Source organism: Simochromis diagramma, unplaced genomic scaffold (genome assembly GCF_900408965.1).
Source record: "Simochromis diagramma unplaced genomic scaffold, fSimDia1.1 OVJJ01000131.1, whole genome shotgun sequence".
NCBI lineage: Eukaryota > Metazoa > Chordata > Actinopteri > Cichliformes > Cichlidae > Simochromis > Simochromis diagramma.
In genome coordinates, this window is record NW_024387200.1 from 2,367,761 (window position 1) to 2,386,051 (window position 18,291).

The 18,291-nt window shown below is 38.7% G+C and overlaps 2 protein-coding genes across 4 annotated transcripts in view; one reads left to right on the top strand and one right to left on the bottom strand.

Moving 5' to 3' along the window:
* The first annotated feature begins 1,781 nt into the window (after positions 1-1,781).
* The window catches only part of taok3a (TAO kinase 3a), an 81,999-nt gene continuing 65,489 nt past the window's right edge, over positions 1,782-18,291 (top strand). Inside the window, exons 1-2 of the mRNA XM_040050636.1 lie at positions 1,782-1,793; positions 13,331-13,337. The gene's annotated coding sequence lies outside the window, so the exon portion shown is untranslated. The remainder of the gene's footprint in view (positions 1,794-13,330; positions 13,338-18,291) is intronic.
* suds3 (SDS3 homolog, SIN3A corepressor complex component) lies at positions 7,941-17,843 on the bottom strand. 3 transcript variants are annotated; one of them, XM_040050645.1, is made up of 12 exons: positions 17,621-17,843; positions 15,964-16,033; positions 15,781-15,836; positions 15,114-15,185; positions 13,881-13,900; positions 13,583-13,739; positions 13,270-13,365; positions 13,061-13,122; positions 12,942-12,963; positions 12,626-12,731; positions 11,733-11,817; positions 7,941-8,820 (listed from the first exon to the last, which is right to left on the bottom strand). In XM_040050645.1, exons 1-12 carry the CDS (start codon positions 17,730-17,732, stop codon positions 8,722-8,724), a joined length of 957 nt encoding a protein of 318 aa, XP_039906579.1. In that variant the 5' UTR covers positions 17,733-17,843; the 3' UTR covers positions 7,941-8,721. The 3 variants fall into 3 exon arrangements, with proteins under 3 accessions (XP_039906579.1, XP_039906580.1, XP_039906582.1); XM_040050646.1 differs by lacking the exon at positions 17,621-17,843 and adding an exon at positions 16,852-17,601; XM_040050648.1 differs by lacking the exon at positions 17,621-17,843 and adding an exon at positions 16,157-16,832.

Genomic DNA, 18,291 nt, shown 5'->3' on the forward strand with positions numbered 1-18,291 from the left:
TGCCTACCTGCCTCCCACAAGGCAAGGCGTAATCTATCTTTTCAAGGTAAGGACCTCACTTGATGTGATGGAGCACCTTGAGGAAGCCTATGAATGCAAAAATTGCATGAAAACGGTTATATACTTACAGATGACAGTGAGATCCATAGCAGTGAGGTCCATAACAGCCTCCGTGCTTTCCTTTACGTCTGAATGCTTCTGAATAAAATGTGAAGAAAGCTGAAATGCTTCTAAAGAGGTTACAGCAGGAGCAAGGTTTTGACTCCTTTAAGGACCTTGTGTAGAGATGGCTTACTCTTTTCAAAAAAATATCATCAATGCAAGAGTGATCCCACTTTTCCAACTTCAATGTCAAAGTCGGTGTGAAGGGTGTTGCTTAGAGCCGAGAAGCCATTATTAGACATATTGTTGAAACGGCAACATTTTAATAGCATCCGTTCACAAGGTTGCTGTGAGGACAATATAGAATAGGAAAAAAATTGCTATCAATTGTGTCAGGAATGATTTCAGATCTATACAGTAACACCAATCATTGACAGACGTCTCCATACATGAAGTGACCTTGAAATAGCAAAAAGTCAAGGCGACCTTAGACAGTCCTTACACACAAGCTTTTTGTTGTCTCCAGCAGCGTCTACCTCAGAATATCAGTTTTAAAGGCATAACACATGACACGTTTTCAACAAATACATATTACATCACTTCCATTTTCCTGTCACAGGGTATATTATGCCCTTTCCATTTGATTCCTAAACTTTTTATTAGTCTCTCACCTGTTAAATTATTCAAGTCAAAATGATAGTGTCTCTGTGCTTCACACAGTCTTCAGTAATTTATTTTGGTAGTAAAAGGGAAGCCGATTGGTTGTAGATGTGCTGAAAATACCTACAAAGCAGGACTATAAAGGCTAGAATCAGTTGCTAAGCTGATCTAATCAAGTTTATTTATAGAGCATATTTCAAAATACAGAATCTTAGCACTTTACTGCCGTTGAAAGACACTCAGCAGCCAAATGTAAAGTAGGCAATCTGAATAGGCCACCACTCTACCTACTGAGCTATCCCTGCCCTGAAACCAAGATTAAGATTAGGAACAGTGAGTATATGGATAAACAAATAACATAGCTATGATGGTATCAAGGGTGCTGATTTTTTATCTTTGCTGTTTTGTTTTATTTTTATTTTTCCCACAGGGCATAGCTGAATTGCTGGGGAAAAACAAAAACCCAGGAGGGATTTCTTTAAAGTGATTATGACCACTCCAGCGCTTGTCTGCATTTTGTCACTGGTAGTTCCTGCAACAGTGAAAAAACCTCCCTTATGGGGGATTGCCTGTCATTCTTTCACCTTTTTTGTACAAACTATCTGTTCTGGCCTTGGCTTTACTTATTTTCTGCACTCATCCTGCTTTGATTGTCTATGTATGCAGTGTGACAACAACCTGAGCAGGTCAGGAGGTTTCCACCTCTCCTTTATAAAAGATATTTTCACACATGAACTCCTGACAATGTCGTCAGAATCAGCTTGGGGTTTTCGCACATCTAGCACACAGGTGGGAGATAATTTAATTCAGACATGTTGCTAGTACTAGAAAAATAATTCCTTTTATTTAAGCTGGGGCAATGCATGGGTAGAGCGTGCAAAAACATGACACCTATTAACCCAACAACCTGTGATATTCTCTGTGCTATAATCAATTATTGTCAGATTTGAGTGCATCAGAAGCATTTTTTTGCACATCCACCTTTGTTGGGTAATGTATAGACATATTGAGAGCCATATAGCACGTGTGCTGTAACAGCAATGTGAAAAAATCTTTTGAACTAGCCGCTTTAATGTCAGAAGAAAACATTCAGAAAAATGTTAGATTAAGTTAAAAACAAAAAAATGTATATCTCTTCAGAATGTGCCTAATGAATCCAACTACTCTACTGAAATAAATTAGCAATATCCATCCATTCATTCATCTTCTTCCGCTTATCCGGGGCTGGGTTGCAGGAGCAGCAGCCTAAGCAGAGAAGCCCAAACCTCCCTCTCCCCAGCCACCTCATCCAGTTTGTCCTGGGGAACAGACCAGTCGAGAGATATAATCTCTCCAGCGTGTCCTGGGTCTGCCCCGGGGCCTCCTCCCAGTGGGACATGCCCGGAAAACCTCACCAAGGAGGTGCCCAGTAGGCATCCTTGTCAAATGCCCGAACCACCTCAACTGGCTACATTCGATGTGGAGCAGCGACTCTACTCCAAGCCCCACCCAGATGGCTGAAGTTCTCACCCTATCTCTAAGGTAGAGGCCAGCAACCTTTTGGAGGAAGCTCATTGCTACTGCTTGTATCCGCGATCTCATTCCTTCGGTCACTACCCACAGCTCGTGACCATAGGTCCAATTCCAATCCATTAAAAGTAAAAGTCTTGCATTCAAATTTTGACATAAAAAGAAAAATTTCTCATGGGTATCAATGATGTGCTTAAATCATAATCACTCAAATGTGAGTTTCATAAAGTTGTACTAAACTGGTGAAATTGTACTATTACATACATTAGTTGCTACACTGAACTTTTCAGTTTGGCAATTTCCTTTTGCAGTGTTAGAAAATATCTTATCTCAACCTCTAACAGTAAATCCACTATCAAAATTAAAGAAAAGGCTGCAAGACACAAGTGATAGGCATAAAAGGCGATAATGAAACTATCATTGCTAATAGAAGGCCATGAGGGAAAAGAATATAGAGAAAAGTTTGATCTTATATAAGATTAAATTTTCCTGACTCTGATAAGTAGAAGAAACAGGCAACATCCAACAGTAATACCGGCAAAAGATTAATGAACCTCTCAATACATAAACTTCTTATCTAACATGGAGAATACCCTGTCCAAAGCTCACACACTAACCTTGGAGAAAGGTGTTTTTCAGCACTTCCTTACATACTTTGTTTTTTGTCTAATATCAAAAGAGCAGCTAAACACAACTGTGTGTAAAAACAGCCGATCACCTGATTTTCAAATGAGCAATAGCCGCTTAGTGTTTAAAACGAATAATGTTGCGAAATGCAGTGAGGCTTCAGTGAGGCTCCAACTCTGTCCCATAACCTGGAGTCAAATATCAACAGTCAAATGAGAAGCTTGTACTGTAAATGAATTTTGCTCCCACTGCAGACCTGCAGGAGAGTGATAAACTGGGGGAACAGACATAGACGCGCACTCACATATACACACATATACAGGGTTGTTGAGGACCTACCGTCCTCTCCTCTGAACACCGGAGGCAAATCTAAGTCTGCCTGGATCCTACTCAATTCCCACCAGATAGCGCAGAGCGAGATGAAACTCTCCTCCCTGTAGTCATGTATCTCAATGCTAACATGCAGTGGAGCAAATGCTCAAATTAGAAGGAAGAGGATAAAAGTGGGAATTTGGTGCTGAAGCTGGGGCTGGTGGGAGATTGCGTGGAGGATTTTGTATTGATGCCCTAGGTGAATTTTCATGCATAGGTACAAGCAATAACAACCAAAGAGTATTACAGCTCCAGTGAGACTTACCAACAAACCCTAACCACAGTTAGTGTTGTAATGGCTTCTGGACATGGAAAGCTGGAGATATTCCTTTTGTTTTGTGCATGGTGAGTGTGAGCAGGTGTTTTACACACTCTGGTGAATAGATGGGGTACATGAGGAAAATTGATCCATCACCGGAGAAGTGTCTACGTGCTTAAGTGCACCCACTCGTTCCCTTGCTTACTCAGCATATTGATTTAAAACAGAATAAACAGCCACCTGCAGTGAAAGCTTGCGACTGATACATTCCCAGAAAGCAAGAGATGAGCAATTTGAAAGTCATAAATGTGGACAAGAAGGGGTAAGAGCTGCTCCTTGGTTAAATATGAAGATTATAAGGTAGATGAATGGACCATCAACTCATCACTTAAATGTGAAATCTATTTAACATGGAATATGTGCAAAAAAAAAAGAAAAAAAAAACCCACTGGAGTAAACTACTCTGATCAGTTAAGAAAATCAGTTCAGGCAGACACAGAGTAATAATCACATTTTAAATATGATAAATTGGAAACTGTCATTTTAGGTCATAATTGTTTATGTGGTGATTTCATTACATTACAATTATTTTGTTCTGTTTTATCTTCTTATGGTTTTTCTTCAGTATGTTGCTGTTTTAGAAATCTTAGTCAAAATGGTTACAAAATATCTACGATGTGATCTACAAGTGTACAACAAAATGTAACACTGATTTTATGTGGACCATTTGAGATCTCACAAATGCATACTCCAATCCACACACAAATACAAAGCAATCTGATCACATGTAAAACTATTTTACAAATGCGTTCATCCAAACCTGAATAACTAACATTTTAAGTTCAACTTCAAAAATTTGATCATTTTGTCACCACTTCACCAAAAAACATAGATTTACCAATTACAAACACTACAGAGTAGCCCATTAAGGTTAATACATTGTTTAAATAAGCTGCTGCTACAAGCTGTATGTTGTTCTGCTTTGAAAAGTCAGTCAGTGCGTAGCTTACCATGGTTGTACTGTACATCCTCTGAAGTAAGTATATGCTAACTAATGTGTGCCCCAGTGAGGCACGGTATTTAAGTTACTTTAACCTTGCCACAAGATTGAAGTGCAGTCTATTTATTTAGAAGAAAGAAACGTCCATTTTATTTGAAAAAACTCTGTAATAGTGTGGAAGCCCAGATGTCCCAATTTCCACTGGGACTTGAACATAGCATGCATTTGTGGACCTCTTGAAGGTCTTTTTCATTTCAATATAAATGGATATAAATTCCTCACTAGACAGCAAGCATCCACGCACTCATGCCCCTAACTCTAAAGGAGTCAATCAGAGAGAAGGGTTTTGGGCTACAAATGCTGGATTTGACCTGATTGTGACCCTAGAATTACACTCTGTGAGAGAGTACACCGATTTCTCACACCACTCCTGAAATACCCTGCACTTATTTTCATACAGTAAACTAGTAAACTAGTGGAATAGTTATGGAATAATTCTTTATAGTAGCTATGACCTTTTTTTACTGTGACCAAACTGAAAAACAAAACCCTGAAATTTCGATAGCAGATGAAAAAACAGGAGCACTTGTGTCATTTAATTGTTTACCTATTCCTTAATTACTTTGATGTAGTATGAATGCCCATGGGGAAGGTCTTTATCGGTAGGAAAACGTTAAAAAACACTTATAAAACTTAGTCTAAAACTTATGCCCTCCTTCGCATTTTCCAGTGAGCTGGATGGTAGTCTTTACTGGGCCGATTTTTGCCCCCGGGCCTGTATTTAACACCCCCGCACAACAGTAATAGCTGTCTTTAGGGACGTGTCTATAGAAGAAATATGTGCAGCAGGACTTCACTTTTGACCTTTGCAAGGTTTTATAATTTGGTTGACCCTGCACCATTTCTTGCTGACCTTTTCCTGAGTGTGGGGCCACATAGGTCTTCGTAGTGTAACAGATGGTTGTTCAGATGAGGTTATTTGGCAATACGGGAGTCTGCAAATACCCACAGTGAGACACCAAAATGAATATTTGAAAAAGAACTACAGGAAATGTCAAATACACCAAGAAGGCTATGTACTCTGCCCCTGATTGCTGATCACTTTAAATGAGCTGTATGCGATGCCACGCTTAAAATAAACCCAAGCCCTGTAAATCTCACATTAAGTGCCTGAGTGTATGTTATTGTGGCTTTAACCAAAAGTCAGACATGCAGTGCAATAAAGGGAGCAGACAGGCATCACATTCACTATCAGCTCATTTCATGTCCCTGCAAGAGACTGAGCAATCACACCTGACGGGTTTGTGGACAACAAGCCCTTTCAGATGAGCCTTGCATTTTGTGCAGCATGGCAAAAGTGTAATTGCCCTCCTTGTCAGGCAGTGTCATTAAGTCAGGCAAAGTGAAACATGCCATCCGGTTAAAGTGATAGGACACACAAGAGGGAAGAGGCAGACTGGTTGGCTAACAGAGATCTGTGCTGAATGCCAAATAATTCAGCTGTTTACAAAGTGTAAGGATGGCTGAGAGTCACTCTGTGAGAGGACTGGAACCGGGAGGTGACACGGTCACATTGATTATTTGGATACATCGGCAAGTTGATGTGGAAAAATATCCAGGAAAAAAATAGACAGATGATTTGGACACAGAACACAGACTCGGCTGACTTGGAAAAATAAACAGCAATTGAAATGCTTGTCTTTACTATACCATGTTGCTTAATGAATAATGTAATATTAAACATGTTAAAACATTAAATGGTCCAGGGATCCCCTGGGGGTCTTGTCTGCAGTCAATAGAGCGTTTATAGCAGCTATGATCAGCGGATCAAAAAACTACTTACATGTGACAGAGGCCACTCCTAATAACCAGCAGAAAAATAGCATATGCCTCTGCAGCTCTTGGCAGCTTCTCTTTTCCACACTCAAGAAAGTCCTTTGCATTTGCAATATTCTCATTTTTTGTGATGCACTCATATAATGTTAACTTTATGTTCTACAGGCATCACACACCAGAGCAAATGCAACTAGTCTTTAAGTTAAATTTATCTAATTTATGAATTATTATTAAGGTCATTTTTTAAAACAAAGTGAAAGGTCAACAGAACTTTTTGGACTGTTGGAGCATATCAACACATCACCTTTTTCGTGCTGTAAATTAAAATTGGTGTCAAGTGAATGTGTGCCAAGGAGGAGGTGCCAGGGTTCTGTGACTGTGTATGATTCTTCCACATGCTAATGAGGCCTTTGTTTGTTTAATTAATTAATTGTTAAATTACCAATACGTCATGTTTCTTAGACAAAATGACACCAACCCAGAGAACAAGCTGTTTGACATTGGCAGTGAAGATTTGACACGTTTTTTTATGAGCACAACCCACGTACTCAACTCCTCGCTACTGTGACACCATTTATGGGGAAACAAACAGGCTTTCCAAGAGTGCAAGATTTTATTTTATTTTTTACCCACAAGCATTATTGTAACAAAGAAATAATCAAATACAAATGTTTCACTTTTTGTGCCAAGTTTGATGAAGTTTAATATTTAATTAATGCATCAAGATATTCACATTGGGTTTTATTTTGTTGTTGTTGTTGTTTGGTTTTTTAGGCATGTAAATGTTTTATAACTGAAAGAGTGTTCCAGAACAAATATCAACTTAACCACTTTTGCAGTAAAATATTTTTCTACACTTAATTTCATAAATTTTCATTGCACTGTTCCCCTTTGAAAGTGGAAGTTCAGAGTTCTTTGAGGGGAAGCCAATCAGAAGTAAGGATTTAAGGATTCCATAAAGGGCCTATAAAGGACCAGTATAAGACATGTGCTACTATGGTGAGGGGTGCCTATGGCGGTAAAGCAGGTCATCTACTAGTCAGAAGGCTGGAAGTCTACCAAGTCTCTCAAAGTATCCCTGGGGAAAATACTGATGCTTTTTTACAATGCGAATGCTTGTGAATGTTAGAAAGTGCTTAAGACGTAGGAAAAATTGCTTCTCTGAATGTATGTATGAAAGAGACATGCTGCATTAGAAAAGTATTATATAAGAACTAGTCTCTGCATAAATAACAGCAATGAGGTCCCTGTACAAAATAATCACCTGAACATTTCTCTCAAAATAAATATAGCCCAAAAGCCAGAGGCTCCCAGTTCATGATGAGGGCCAGTACTCAAATCATACCAAGAACCGCTACTTTCAGTTGTTTGAAGCGACACCAAACTAACAAGTCATTAATTTATATGCCAGCAGTAAATACAGACCTATGTGTTATTCAAGTGTCTTAAATACCCATAAATAATGGTTTTTGTGTTGTGAATTGTTTTTTTCTAGATTGTCAACTGTGGTTTGGTGCTTTTCATATTAAAGTTAAAAAAACAAAACAAAAAACAAACAAACAATAAAACTGAAGCTTGAAATTAAGCAGAAAACATCTTTAATAGAATGGAATACAGTACAAATCACAACATAATGCTCCACATGCAAATACTGGTAAACTAATCCAGGAGTTTCACATATGGAGAAGGTCATGTCACAAAAAACATTTCTCAAATAACAAATTACAAAAAATGAAAAAAAAAAAAAAATCATCAATCAGCATAGGAAGAAACTTTTACTTCATAATGATACTGGGGGAAAAAAGGCATATTCTTGAAAATGGCATTGCTTCCTGTATAAAGTAACTGTAATTTTAGTTGAGAGATTTCTATATTCAGTTCAATGTGCAGCAGTTCCTCGCTTGTATAGTTTTTTTCTTTCCCTCCAGTACTTGATCGGTCACACATCGCTAGTTTTTCTGTTATTCAAATCAGACTGTTTGAGAACTACTTAATAACTTAATGATAAATGTAAATAAGATTGCTTTGGAAAGATTTGTAATCAAAACAAGTCAACTTTGTGACCACAAACCAGTTTTACATGCATGCCACATAGTGACAAATATAAGGCTGGAAAACAGTTGGATATCTGGCCATGTTCACTGCAGTAGCATTTGGTTAATGAGTGGAAAAAACTGGATGAGATATTCATAGCCACAGAAGACCTCGTCTGTGTATATTTGTGTTTTAGGGGGTAGTGTATATAAGATAATGAAATATGAATGTGAGGCCACATGTTAGACTCCAAAACTGGATGAATGAGCCACTGGCTGGATGGATGGGTAAACGCACAGATGGGATTGGGTGTGGTAATGTTTCACGCAGCCGACCGCCGACGAATGACAAACGCTCCCCTCTGCAGCTGCCCCAGGTAGATCCTCATCTTTGTGCTGTCGCTTGTTTTTCTCACCCAAATCTGGAAATCACACACAGAAGAAACCCTCAAACAGCCAAACTGCTTTCTTCTGCATGTGCACGTTAAAAGGAAGCTGGAAAAGTTCCTCATGAATAAATTCACATTTAACATTAAAATGAACGGTTTTCCTTCCATTTTAATAAATTTTGTTTTGCGAATCAAAAAAAATGAGTCAAATCTGTGCAATGAAACAGTTGATGATATCCGTTTTCATTCAACTACTCAAGCAAAACTTTAATGTTGCACTTCATTAATGTAATGGTATTCACCCATCATAATGCATAATGTATGGCACAAACAGAAAAAGGGAGCTGCACAAAGACATCAAGCATGACAACAAATAATGTAGGCTATACCAGAGGGAGAAGTTACCCTCGTTCAAAAATCAATAATGAATAACTTTGTCTAACGTTATTAATGAACATAAGGGAAAGGTTAGTTGAAAAGGTAAAACCGTATTGAGTTGTAACATTTACCTGAGTTAAAAGGCAATTTTCAAACAAAGTGAAGTTCATTATTCTACAATGAGAAAGATTATTCACAAATACAAAGCAGTTACCAGTTTTTCCAATGTAGATGTTCCACCAAAGTCACCCTGAGGCCACCATACAGTGCTCAGACAAACTGCCAAAACCCCAAGAACTACAGACAGGCTTGATTGGGGTTTGTTTTGAACCTACAGGACTTGAGCACCTTACAGGCATTGTGTCAACCATAAACTCCTCTGAGCACGACTGAATGGCCATTGCAACACCTTGATTCTTTTTAAAACTCCAGAAGTCAAGTTGATTAAAATGCTGTGGCGGGACCTTAAGAGAGCTGTCTAACCACGTAGATGTCAGTAGATTTCATTTAACTGAATTCTGGTTTTAAAGTCTGATTTATACTGCGGGAAATCTATGCCGTGACCATCCACGCACCTGTCGAGAAAAGAAACTACACATTGAGTTGATGGCATGGAAGGGTGGAGCGTAGAGTTAAAAGGGGTTTCCTGTTTCGTTACAATGTAGATTTCCCACTGAAGAATAATACAGGCATTACCTCTCCTAATTCAGGTGCATAATCCGAGCTACGGCGTTCGCAGTAGGACAAACAACTCTGGTCACCCTTCATGTGTACTGAAGTATAGGCAGTCAGCTTGCGGTTTACCTTAGCTCTCAATAATGTGTCCATGTCTATTTACTCTGGAAGAGGCTATAAAGCTTTTTTTAAAGAAGTCTGATACAGACCGATTAGTCAGTGAGTCTCACTTGTGTCTGATCACAGCATTTCTGAGGTGAGTTGTTGAGCATATCTTGCACATTTCTATTGGTAAGTGCTGTTGTCATTAGTGATGTTAGCTGCTGTTTCCTGGCATTAGTAAAGAAATTTCCCTGAATCTAATATTTTTGGACTCTGAAACTTGGAAAATAAACCTTCATACAATGTGAGAACATAAACAAACTTTTTACCAGAGTGAAAGTGCAGTTTTATTTTATTTTTATTTTTTTTAAAGTACACTCAAGCCTGACATTAGCTGTCAAAATGTTAGGTTACAACCAGCTGTTGTTGTTTAGCCAGCTCATAGTCAGCTGTCTAGAGGGTCGCATATGTAATCTGCTGACAATAAGAAATTGCAACAATAAGCTAATTTATGCACATTTTAGTGTGTTAGCCCCCTGCCTTCAGTTCAGGAGATGAGGGCTGAGTTGTGGAGGAAGAGGATTAGGTGGAAATGAGGGAGGAGAAAGGCATAATGAGAAAGAGATGACAAAAGGATGCATGTAGAAATTTTAATGGCCATGTACAGTTTGGAAGAGTTGTTTGTGATCTTTAATTTATAAGGAATTTATAAGACAAACTATGTATGTAGCTGGTCTCAACCCACATACATAAAAATGAAACAGTAACTTCCATGGTGACTTTCACAAACCAGGGTGTGCCCCTGTGTATTTTGTGAGATTATTAATTTCTTGAAAAGTGCAATTACACACTCATCAATGGACATTTATTATTACAACATTGTTTTTTCTCTTAAATAATCGCAAAAAATTACTTACTATACCTTTAAAGTCACTGCTGCTAAAAGACGGTAAATCATGGTGTGTGCGTTTTTGTTTTTGTTAAATAAATAATGAAATTGTTCAATATTCCTGTTTTGTTCATCTAACTTTTAAAACCTGGAAAGGGAGTCATAAGTTTTATAATGTCTCTGTATTTAAAAAGCTTAGAATTAATAGAGGGTGTACCATTTTTCTTATGTGAGGATGTGTTATTGTTGTTTTAGTAAATTGTAAAAGCTATCAGAAGTCCTATCAGATATCAATACAATATATTAACTTTAAAAAAAAGAAAAAAAAAAAGAAAAAAGCAAGGCATTTTCAAGCTTGTAATGTGCTTGTGGAAACCCAGAAGTACAACTGCTGCACAATTGGTCTCAAATGTCATTTTGATTTTTCCTTTGCTTTTTTCCCCCTCCCAAATTGTTTTCTAATATCCTAAAACAGCTGGGCACCATACTTTTTAGCAGATGTTCCTCAAACAGAATTGTATACTCAGAGACTATTTTCAGCTGTTTATCAATAAACATTTAGTGCTCTGGTGACTAGTCACAGCAGCAGGATAGTACATGTGGAATAGAGTCTGGTAATGATGGAATATGTTGCCCCGCGCAACAGTGTGCCTTGCTGATGTCTTTTTAATGTTTTTTTGGAAAACAATTGAGCGCTATGCCACGGAGAAACAGACGATGTCGAGCTTAGACTATCTTATTGGATAGGACAATGCTTATGGTCTTCTTGTCTGGTCATCTTATAGGAATGACAATTTTTTTTAAAGACTATATACACAGAATACTTCAATCTTAATTAATTATACAGTTCTGTACGCAATTGGATGAGATGCTGATGCTTGGAATGAGAACTAAAACCCACCTCATTGGTTCCTACTGTGCTGATGACACAGCTGATCTTTGTGTTGTCTTTTGACTCCAGGTAGATGGCCTGACTCTTGTGGTACCTGTCAGCATAAACACACACAGACTAAACATCAAACAAACAAGTGCAGACTGGAGGGAAGTTCATTATAAATAATTTTACCCAGCTGAATAAACCACATTACTCCTGAGAAGGCACTAAGTAGATAATTGGAATGAAAAATCAAAACAAAAAGTCTGTTATTTTTTAATAGCTCCAACCTTATAGAGGACAGAACAAACCTAGAGGAAGAGACTGACAGAAGGTACTTCATTATTAAGGGCCCACTGAAGAATAATGACGCATGTGCCTCCCTGTGGCTTTTTGAGAAGGCTTTCCAGTGGTGGCATCTTCTTTAGCCATCAATAAATGAGACTTTGCCTTGAAAGAAAAGTGCACATAGCTCTGTCTTCTCAAATTACTTTGTCTATATGAGCGGCTAATAGGACAGAATTCTATTATTTTTACCCATCTTCAAATGACCTTATGCTCTGACGTGTCTGATTCACAACTCAGCTCTGAAATAGAAGGGCAAGGGAGGGCTGTGTCTCTTCAGGGATTCTCACTCTTATTTTGGCATACCAGCAGGGAGTGCGTTGCTGGTTCTTGTGCAGACATATTCTACAAATATGCATTTTTAACAGTGCCTTTAAGCATAGTATTCAGCAGCTCCTAAGCAATCTCTCTTTCTGTAGCGCAGAAAAAAAATGAGGCTGCTATCACAGAGGTTGTAAAATATCTTTACAGGCTCAAGCTAACATCCAACGCATAACAATGTGGCCATCTAGTGGCGACGCTGTGTATGAATCGCTATCGTGTCAGAGATGCACAGATTAAAACTTGAAATTCACCATCTTTTATCATAGTAAAGTTTTCCATCCTCGATGCGGGCCTCATAACGCTGGGTGGGGCTCTCCATGGGAGCAGAGGGGACATGTTCTGGAGATGAGGGAGACACTAGGGAGGGAGAAACACCTGATTAATACCCCCTGCTAATATACATGTAAGAAACAAAATATTACTGTGATGCATTTTATTGACCCTTTCTCCTAGCAGAAGACCAATGCTACTCTCTTCGTCTGAGAGGTATTACTTTTGTACTGTAACTCAGTACACACATAAATGTTCATTATAAATATCCGTAGTAGAAGGCACGTGCAATCATACCTGGTCGCTTTGGTGATTTCAGCTGTAAAAAGCAGGGTTGACAAGATTTATGACAAGGAATTGCTGAGTTATATTGCTTTCCAAAAACACATCACATCTAGAAATTTAGAAGCACTCACCTTATTAAGTGTTCTTAAATCTTCCATTATCTGCTCATCTGTTAGCAAATAATTTAGCTGAGGTTTGAAGAGTCAAAGAAAGTTTTTTGGGTTTTTTTTAAGACACAAAATCTTTTTTATTTTTTTTATTTTAAGGTATCTCAAGAACAAAGTCTACAAGTATAAATAATCTGGAATATTTTACAGTCACAAGTTTATGTAAAGGATATCTGGTGCAGGTTTTCGTCGCTTGTCTGGTATTGGGACTGGATCGTTGGGCCGTCTCCTCAGCTTCCGGGTCATGATAGGCTTTACCTCCATGGAGTCTATGAATAGAAGAAATATGAGTGTGAGCTCCAGATGCATAGATGAATAGAGATCAGCATCTTAACTGTATCTGAAAATTTAGATTTCATTTGATGACTTAATATTAAAATATGTAGAAAGAAGTAAAATACAGCCACCCACATACTTTTTTTTTTTACCCCATCTCTCTTTTGCTGAGCAAGTCCCTGATTAATAATCCTGTTCTGGCTCCCTTACCGCCTGTCAGCTCCATTGTTAATTTCTCGTTCTCAATCATCTTCTTTTTCTCCTCCAGCTCTGCAATTAGGTTTTCCTTTAGCTCAACCTTTTTATCATCGAACTCCTTCACTGCTGCCTTTTTCTCCTTGATGTAGTTCCTCTCCACCTGCTCTGTCTGCAGAAGGTACAAAGCCAGAAAGCAAGAAGAAATGTATGCTTGTATGTCCAAAAAGTACAAAAAAAAAAAATAATAATAATAATGGCTGATTTTGATTTTACATTAGCGTCAGACCATCTGAGATACTGTTGTACTTACCTCAAGCTGGAGAAATAGATCTGTAAATGGGAAAAATAAAGCACAACTGATCACATGAAGAAAACCGTTGTTCTGTGTCATTAAATTCAATTTATTTACCCTCAAAAATCATAAAAGAGAATGCTTATAGCACAGGAGCACAAAGTACCAGAAGCTTATAGTAAAATACTGAAGTTCAAGTAAAACTCCGAGAACAATAAGGCACTGACTGTTTATCTTTTAGTCATTTTAGCGTTAGAAATTAACTGATCATTGGTAATTACATACTTACTATTCTCCACTGCAGTGATTATGAGTGTACTACCAGAGCCTTTTGGCACTGCATTCCTAACTAAATAAACACTCATTTTGATCAGCAAAAAACTAAGTACATTCCATTCTGGCACACAGCAAGCAAAGGAGAAAGCTGATCACAAACAAGACAAGCTACCGAGTCAACAAAAGCAGAGTATCCAATATAATTAAAGCAGCCGAATGGTTAGAGGACAGGTTGGAAACAGAGAGAAGAAGCTCAGTTTTTTACAAAACAGCATCCTGTAAGTTTAAATGAGTAGACAGTATGCGCTTTCATTCCACCCAATACAGTTAAGTGCATCGCATGGATTTATGTGTTTGGGACATGTGGGTGTGAGCAGGAGCCCTGCGGAAGAAGGCACACATGTTGTGTGAAGTCAACCACCAAATAACTTAAAATATATACATATATAGCTTTTATAACAAGTAACTGAGCAATATCGTCAGCTGTCTCTTCAGTGAGTCTCTGATAATGTGGCTAAAACTCCCAACTCCACCACCTGGAACTATATCTTGTCATCTTTTTAAGCCTAGCGTAGGATCAGTTTGCAGTAGATGCAGGTTTATATTATCCAGCTCACAGCAGATCTCCAGAGCAGAACAAGGACTACTATTATTCTTACAAAGCAGCTTAATGATACTGAAGACCACCTCAAAAGAAGGCCTTATATGGGAAGGTCAATTTAAGTGTGTGGGAAAAATTGCAGTTTAAAAAGCCCAACCAAGACATTGGCTTGATTCTTTCATTACCCATACTTCTCTTCTTAAATCCATGGTAGCGGCTATTTTTATTTTCAGGTACACACAGTCGTCTGTAGCCCTGTGCTTTTCCCTGAATAAACAAGCCAAACTAGAGCAGAAAGCTTCCTTAAATCTAAACAGCGTGCCCAACATTGGTTGGCATGGATGCATCAGAAGTAAAGCACTTCATGTTCTTGCCTGCATTCCGAAGTCTCTCTTTGTACTGTTGGTCCAACTTCTTCATCCTCTTCTGATACTCTTGCAGTGTGCCTGAAAAGACAAATGTGTTTTAGATATTAATGCTGGGCGTTGTTCACTCATTAAAACACACCATACAGTATTGTAGACTACCCACTACTATTTTTTTTTTGCCACACCTTTTACACTGAACCACAGGGTAGACTAGAATACACTGACACTGTAATTACTTTTGGATTTGCAAAACAAAAACAAAACTTATCATTCTGCAGTTTCTACAATCATCAGCATGAGCAGTAAAAGCCTTTTGGGATAGCTGACAGTATTTTCAAACAGCTCACTCAGCAGTTTAGAAGCAGTTTGCATTAGTAAACAACAGACAGTCTTAACAATAAAAATGAGCTCATGGCAGAGGGCCATTTGTCATCACTGTTTTATCTTTTTAGCCAATGACAAGCGAGCACTTTTAAACTGCTCTTCTGCCTGATGATGTAATTCCTAACCACTAAGCACCATGACTAATAAGTAAGGTTTTGGCTATGCCCTTGACAAGTCAAAATTAATCCTCATGCTCACACACAGTACCACACAATAAAAGGCAGCAGTCCTTCAAATATGGATAGTTCCTGACACCTCCATTCATGTGAAAATAAGTCAAAATGATTACCTTCTTGTAACTGCTGCAGCTGCCTTTTCAGAGAGGCCAGTTTGTCTTGATACATTCTGCAATGAAAGAAAAGCTAAAGTCCCAATCCCCTTACAATAGCACAGTAACTTAAAACTTTCATCACCAAAAATTATTTTCAGTGAAAGGTTAGAGCTGCTGATCCACAGTTGGCAAGAAACTTACTGCTCCTTAATTTCCACATAGTCATCTTCGTCATGTTTGGCAAGATCAGTTTCACTGGCATCCTCAGTGTCTGGAAAATCAAGAAGAAAAAAGAAAGGATTTTCTCAGCTAAAATTTGAAAACATTTTTTCCCCAAATACTTCACATGTGATCATATCAGGAATGTTTACAGGCATAAGTTTTCAAAAACAACCTTGATGCACAGATGGCAGAGATATCTGCAGATGAAAGTACGTGCGTGGCACAGATGAAGTAATGGTCTACACCCTGCTTGGGAATGCCCTGGGGTTGATAATGTAGACAGTGGGAAATCCACGTATGCCAGGATAACAGCTGATACCTCTACGTATTCTTGAATCGACCGCAGAAAACGCTCAGCTAAAACAAACTAAAGTGGGTACATCTGCTTAACTGCCCTTGGGCTTTTTTTCTCGATGACATTTATAGAAAGAGTGATGATCTATATTTTTAAGCACTTTTCGCAAGGTGTAATTACCAGTACAGATCCCGGCTAACTTGGTAGTGCTGTCAATCCAACAGCAACTCTCTCGAAACAACGCCAGTATGTTTCACCAAATCTGGTTTGATGTCAGAAGCTCGGGAACCAAGTTATAACCACATATGTCTGACGAAAAAAAAATTCACCGGCTTTACGTTGAAACGTCAAGACGAGCAAAGACTAAGGCCCCTCTCTGTATTCAAGCTGACACAGCACCTTTCATTTTCGGCTAGCATTAATGTGCTAGCATAAGTTAGCCGCGCCTGCTGATAAAGAGTGTAACCCGACTCTAGCTTACGTAGTTAGGCTTAGAAGAACATATCCGGAGAGGAGAAGAAAAATAAGTCCAGCTGTTCGCTTTGGAGGTCAATGTCAGGGAATTGGCTAACCTTGCAGTGTTGTCATCGCCTTCCTCTGATCCGGTCTTTCTTTCCCTTTCCCTGCAATCCGTTCTGTCTCAGTGAAGTGTGTGAAAAGGGCAGAGCAGTGGACACAGCACGCAGGATTTCGCTTGCCTTCCTGCCGACCTGTCAATGCCCGGAGCTAACGTTACGTAGCAAGTTGGCTAATTAACGTTTGGACTGCCATAATTTTTTTTAAGAAAAAAAAAAACGAATAGTTGAAATTTATAGCTGTGCTTCGGGAGCACTGTTTTAAGCGCACATGTACGTCAAGGCACCGTGGTCAGTGGTGTTTTCATGCTCTTGTGTATAACGCTAAAAAATTAATGCTAGCAATCTTAGCGTGTTTATCACTGATTATTTCTTTCGCTCGACTTGCTGCCAACTCTAAAAAAACCGAACGGTTTGCTTTGCTTACTGAGCTTAAATCACATACTTCTGAGACAGTTCCTCACCAGGCAGACTCTTTGCTCGTGGCACTGTGTACCTAAACGTAGCTAGAAAGCTAACTAAGTAACGTGTGGCTGCATTGAAGTAGCTTTCCAGTTTTGGGAGCGAGAAATACATTTTAACTTGTTTTGTACTTGCGCATACTACGCTACATGGACAAACGGTTTCCACTGGAAGGGGGAAAACGACTTAAATGCTGCATTTTAAGAAAACACATCCAAATTCATACAATAAAGCGCGCATTTCCGTTTTTTCCAACAACTAGACAGAGCCCGACAATCGGGGAAGATATTGTTGAAAACGTTACCTTCTTCCGAGTCTCTCCCCCTGAAACTCCGATCGTCGTCGTCATCCACGCTATCGAGTTCTTCTTCATCATTGTAATAATCCACCATGGGCGACAGCAAAGTCGAAGTCATTTATGCGCTCCGAAAAATGTAAACAAACATAAAATAAACAATCGATTTGTGTTTTGCAGCTTGCTTGGAAGAGCGCCTACAACTGGTAGGACCCCCGGGTGTCAAGCTGTCCAAGAATACGCCTGGGTAGAATTTTGATAATAAACGAATCGTATAAAACATTTAATCGCAGTTTTTAATAGAACTAGCACAAAAACTTTGAAACAGTCACCGCTAATTAATAGAGGCCAAGTTTTCTATGAGTGATTTGAAATGTATGGTAAAACATCTAAACAGGCACATTTCCTATCACATTTGGATAGTTAATAAGTTTCTTTGTTTTTTTCACTACTCTAAGGATTAGCATCGGAAGGTGATTGGTGGACGCCAGTTTTTTTCATTGATGCCACTGCTGATCCCTGCCAGCTGCCTCTTCCCCGCCCCAGTGTTCACACATTAACTCAGAAACATTTTCAAACAGTAGTGACCAAAAGAACTACAAAATGTGTTTGTGTTTCTATAGTAATTTTACAGAAAATCTACGGACAGCTGAAGAAAAAACAAAACAATCTCGAATTTT

Coding starts and splice junctions, on each gene's coding strand:
- suds3 (XM_040050645.1), bottom strand. CDS start 17,732: ATGACTTCGACTTTGCTGTCGCCCATGGTGGATTATTACAATGATGAA. Junction 13,901..15,113: donor AGAGAGACTTCGGAATGCAG/GCAAGAACATGA, acceptor TCCCATTTACAG/ATCTATTTCTCCAGCTTGAG. Junction 13,123..13,269: donor GCGACGAAAACCTGCACCAG/ATATCCTTTACA, acceptor GACTCTTCAAAC/CTCAGCTAAATTATTTGCTA.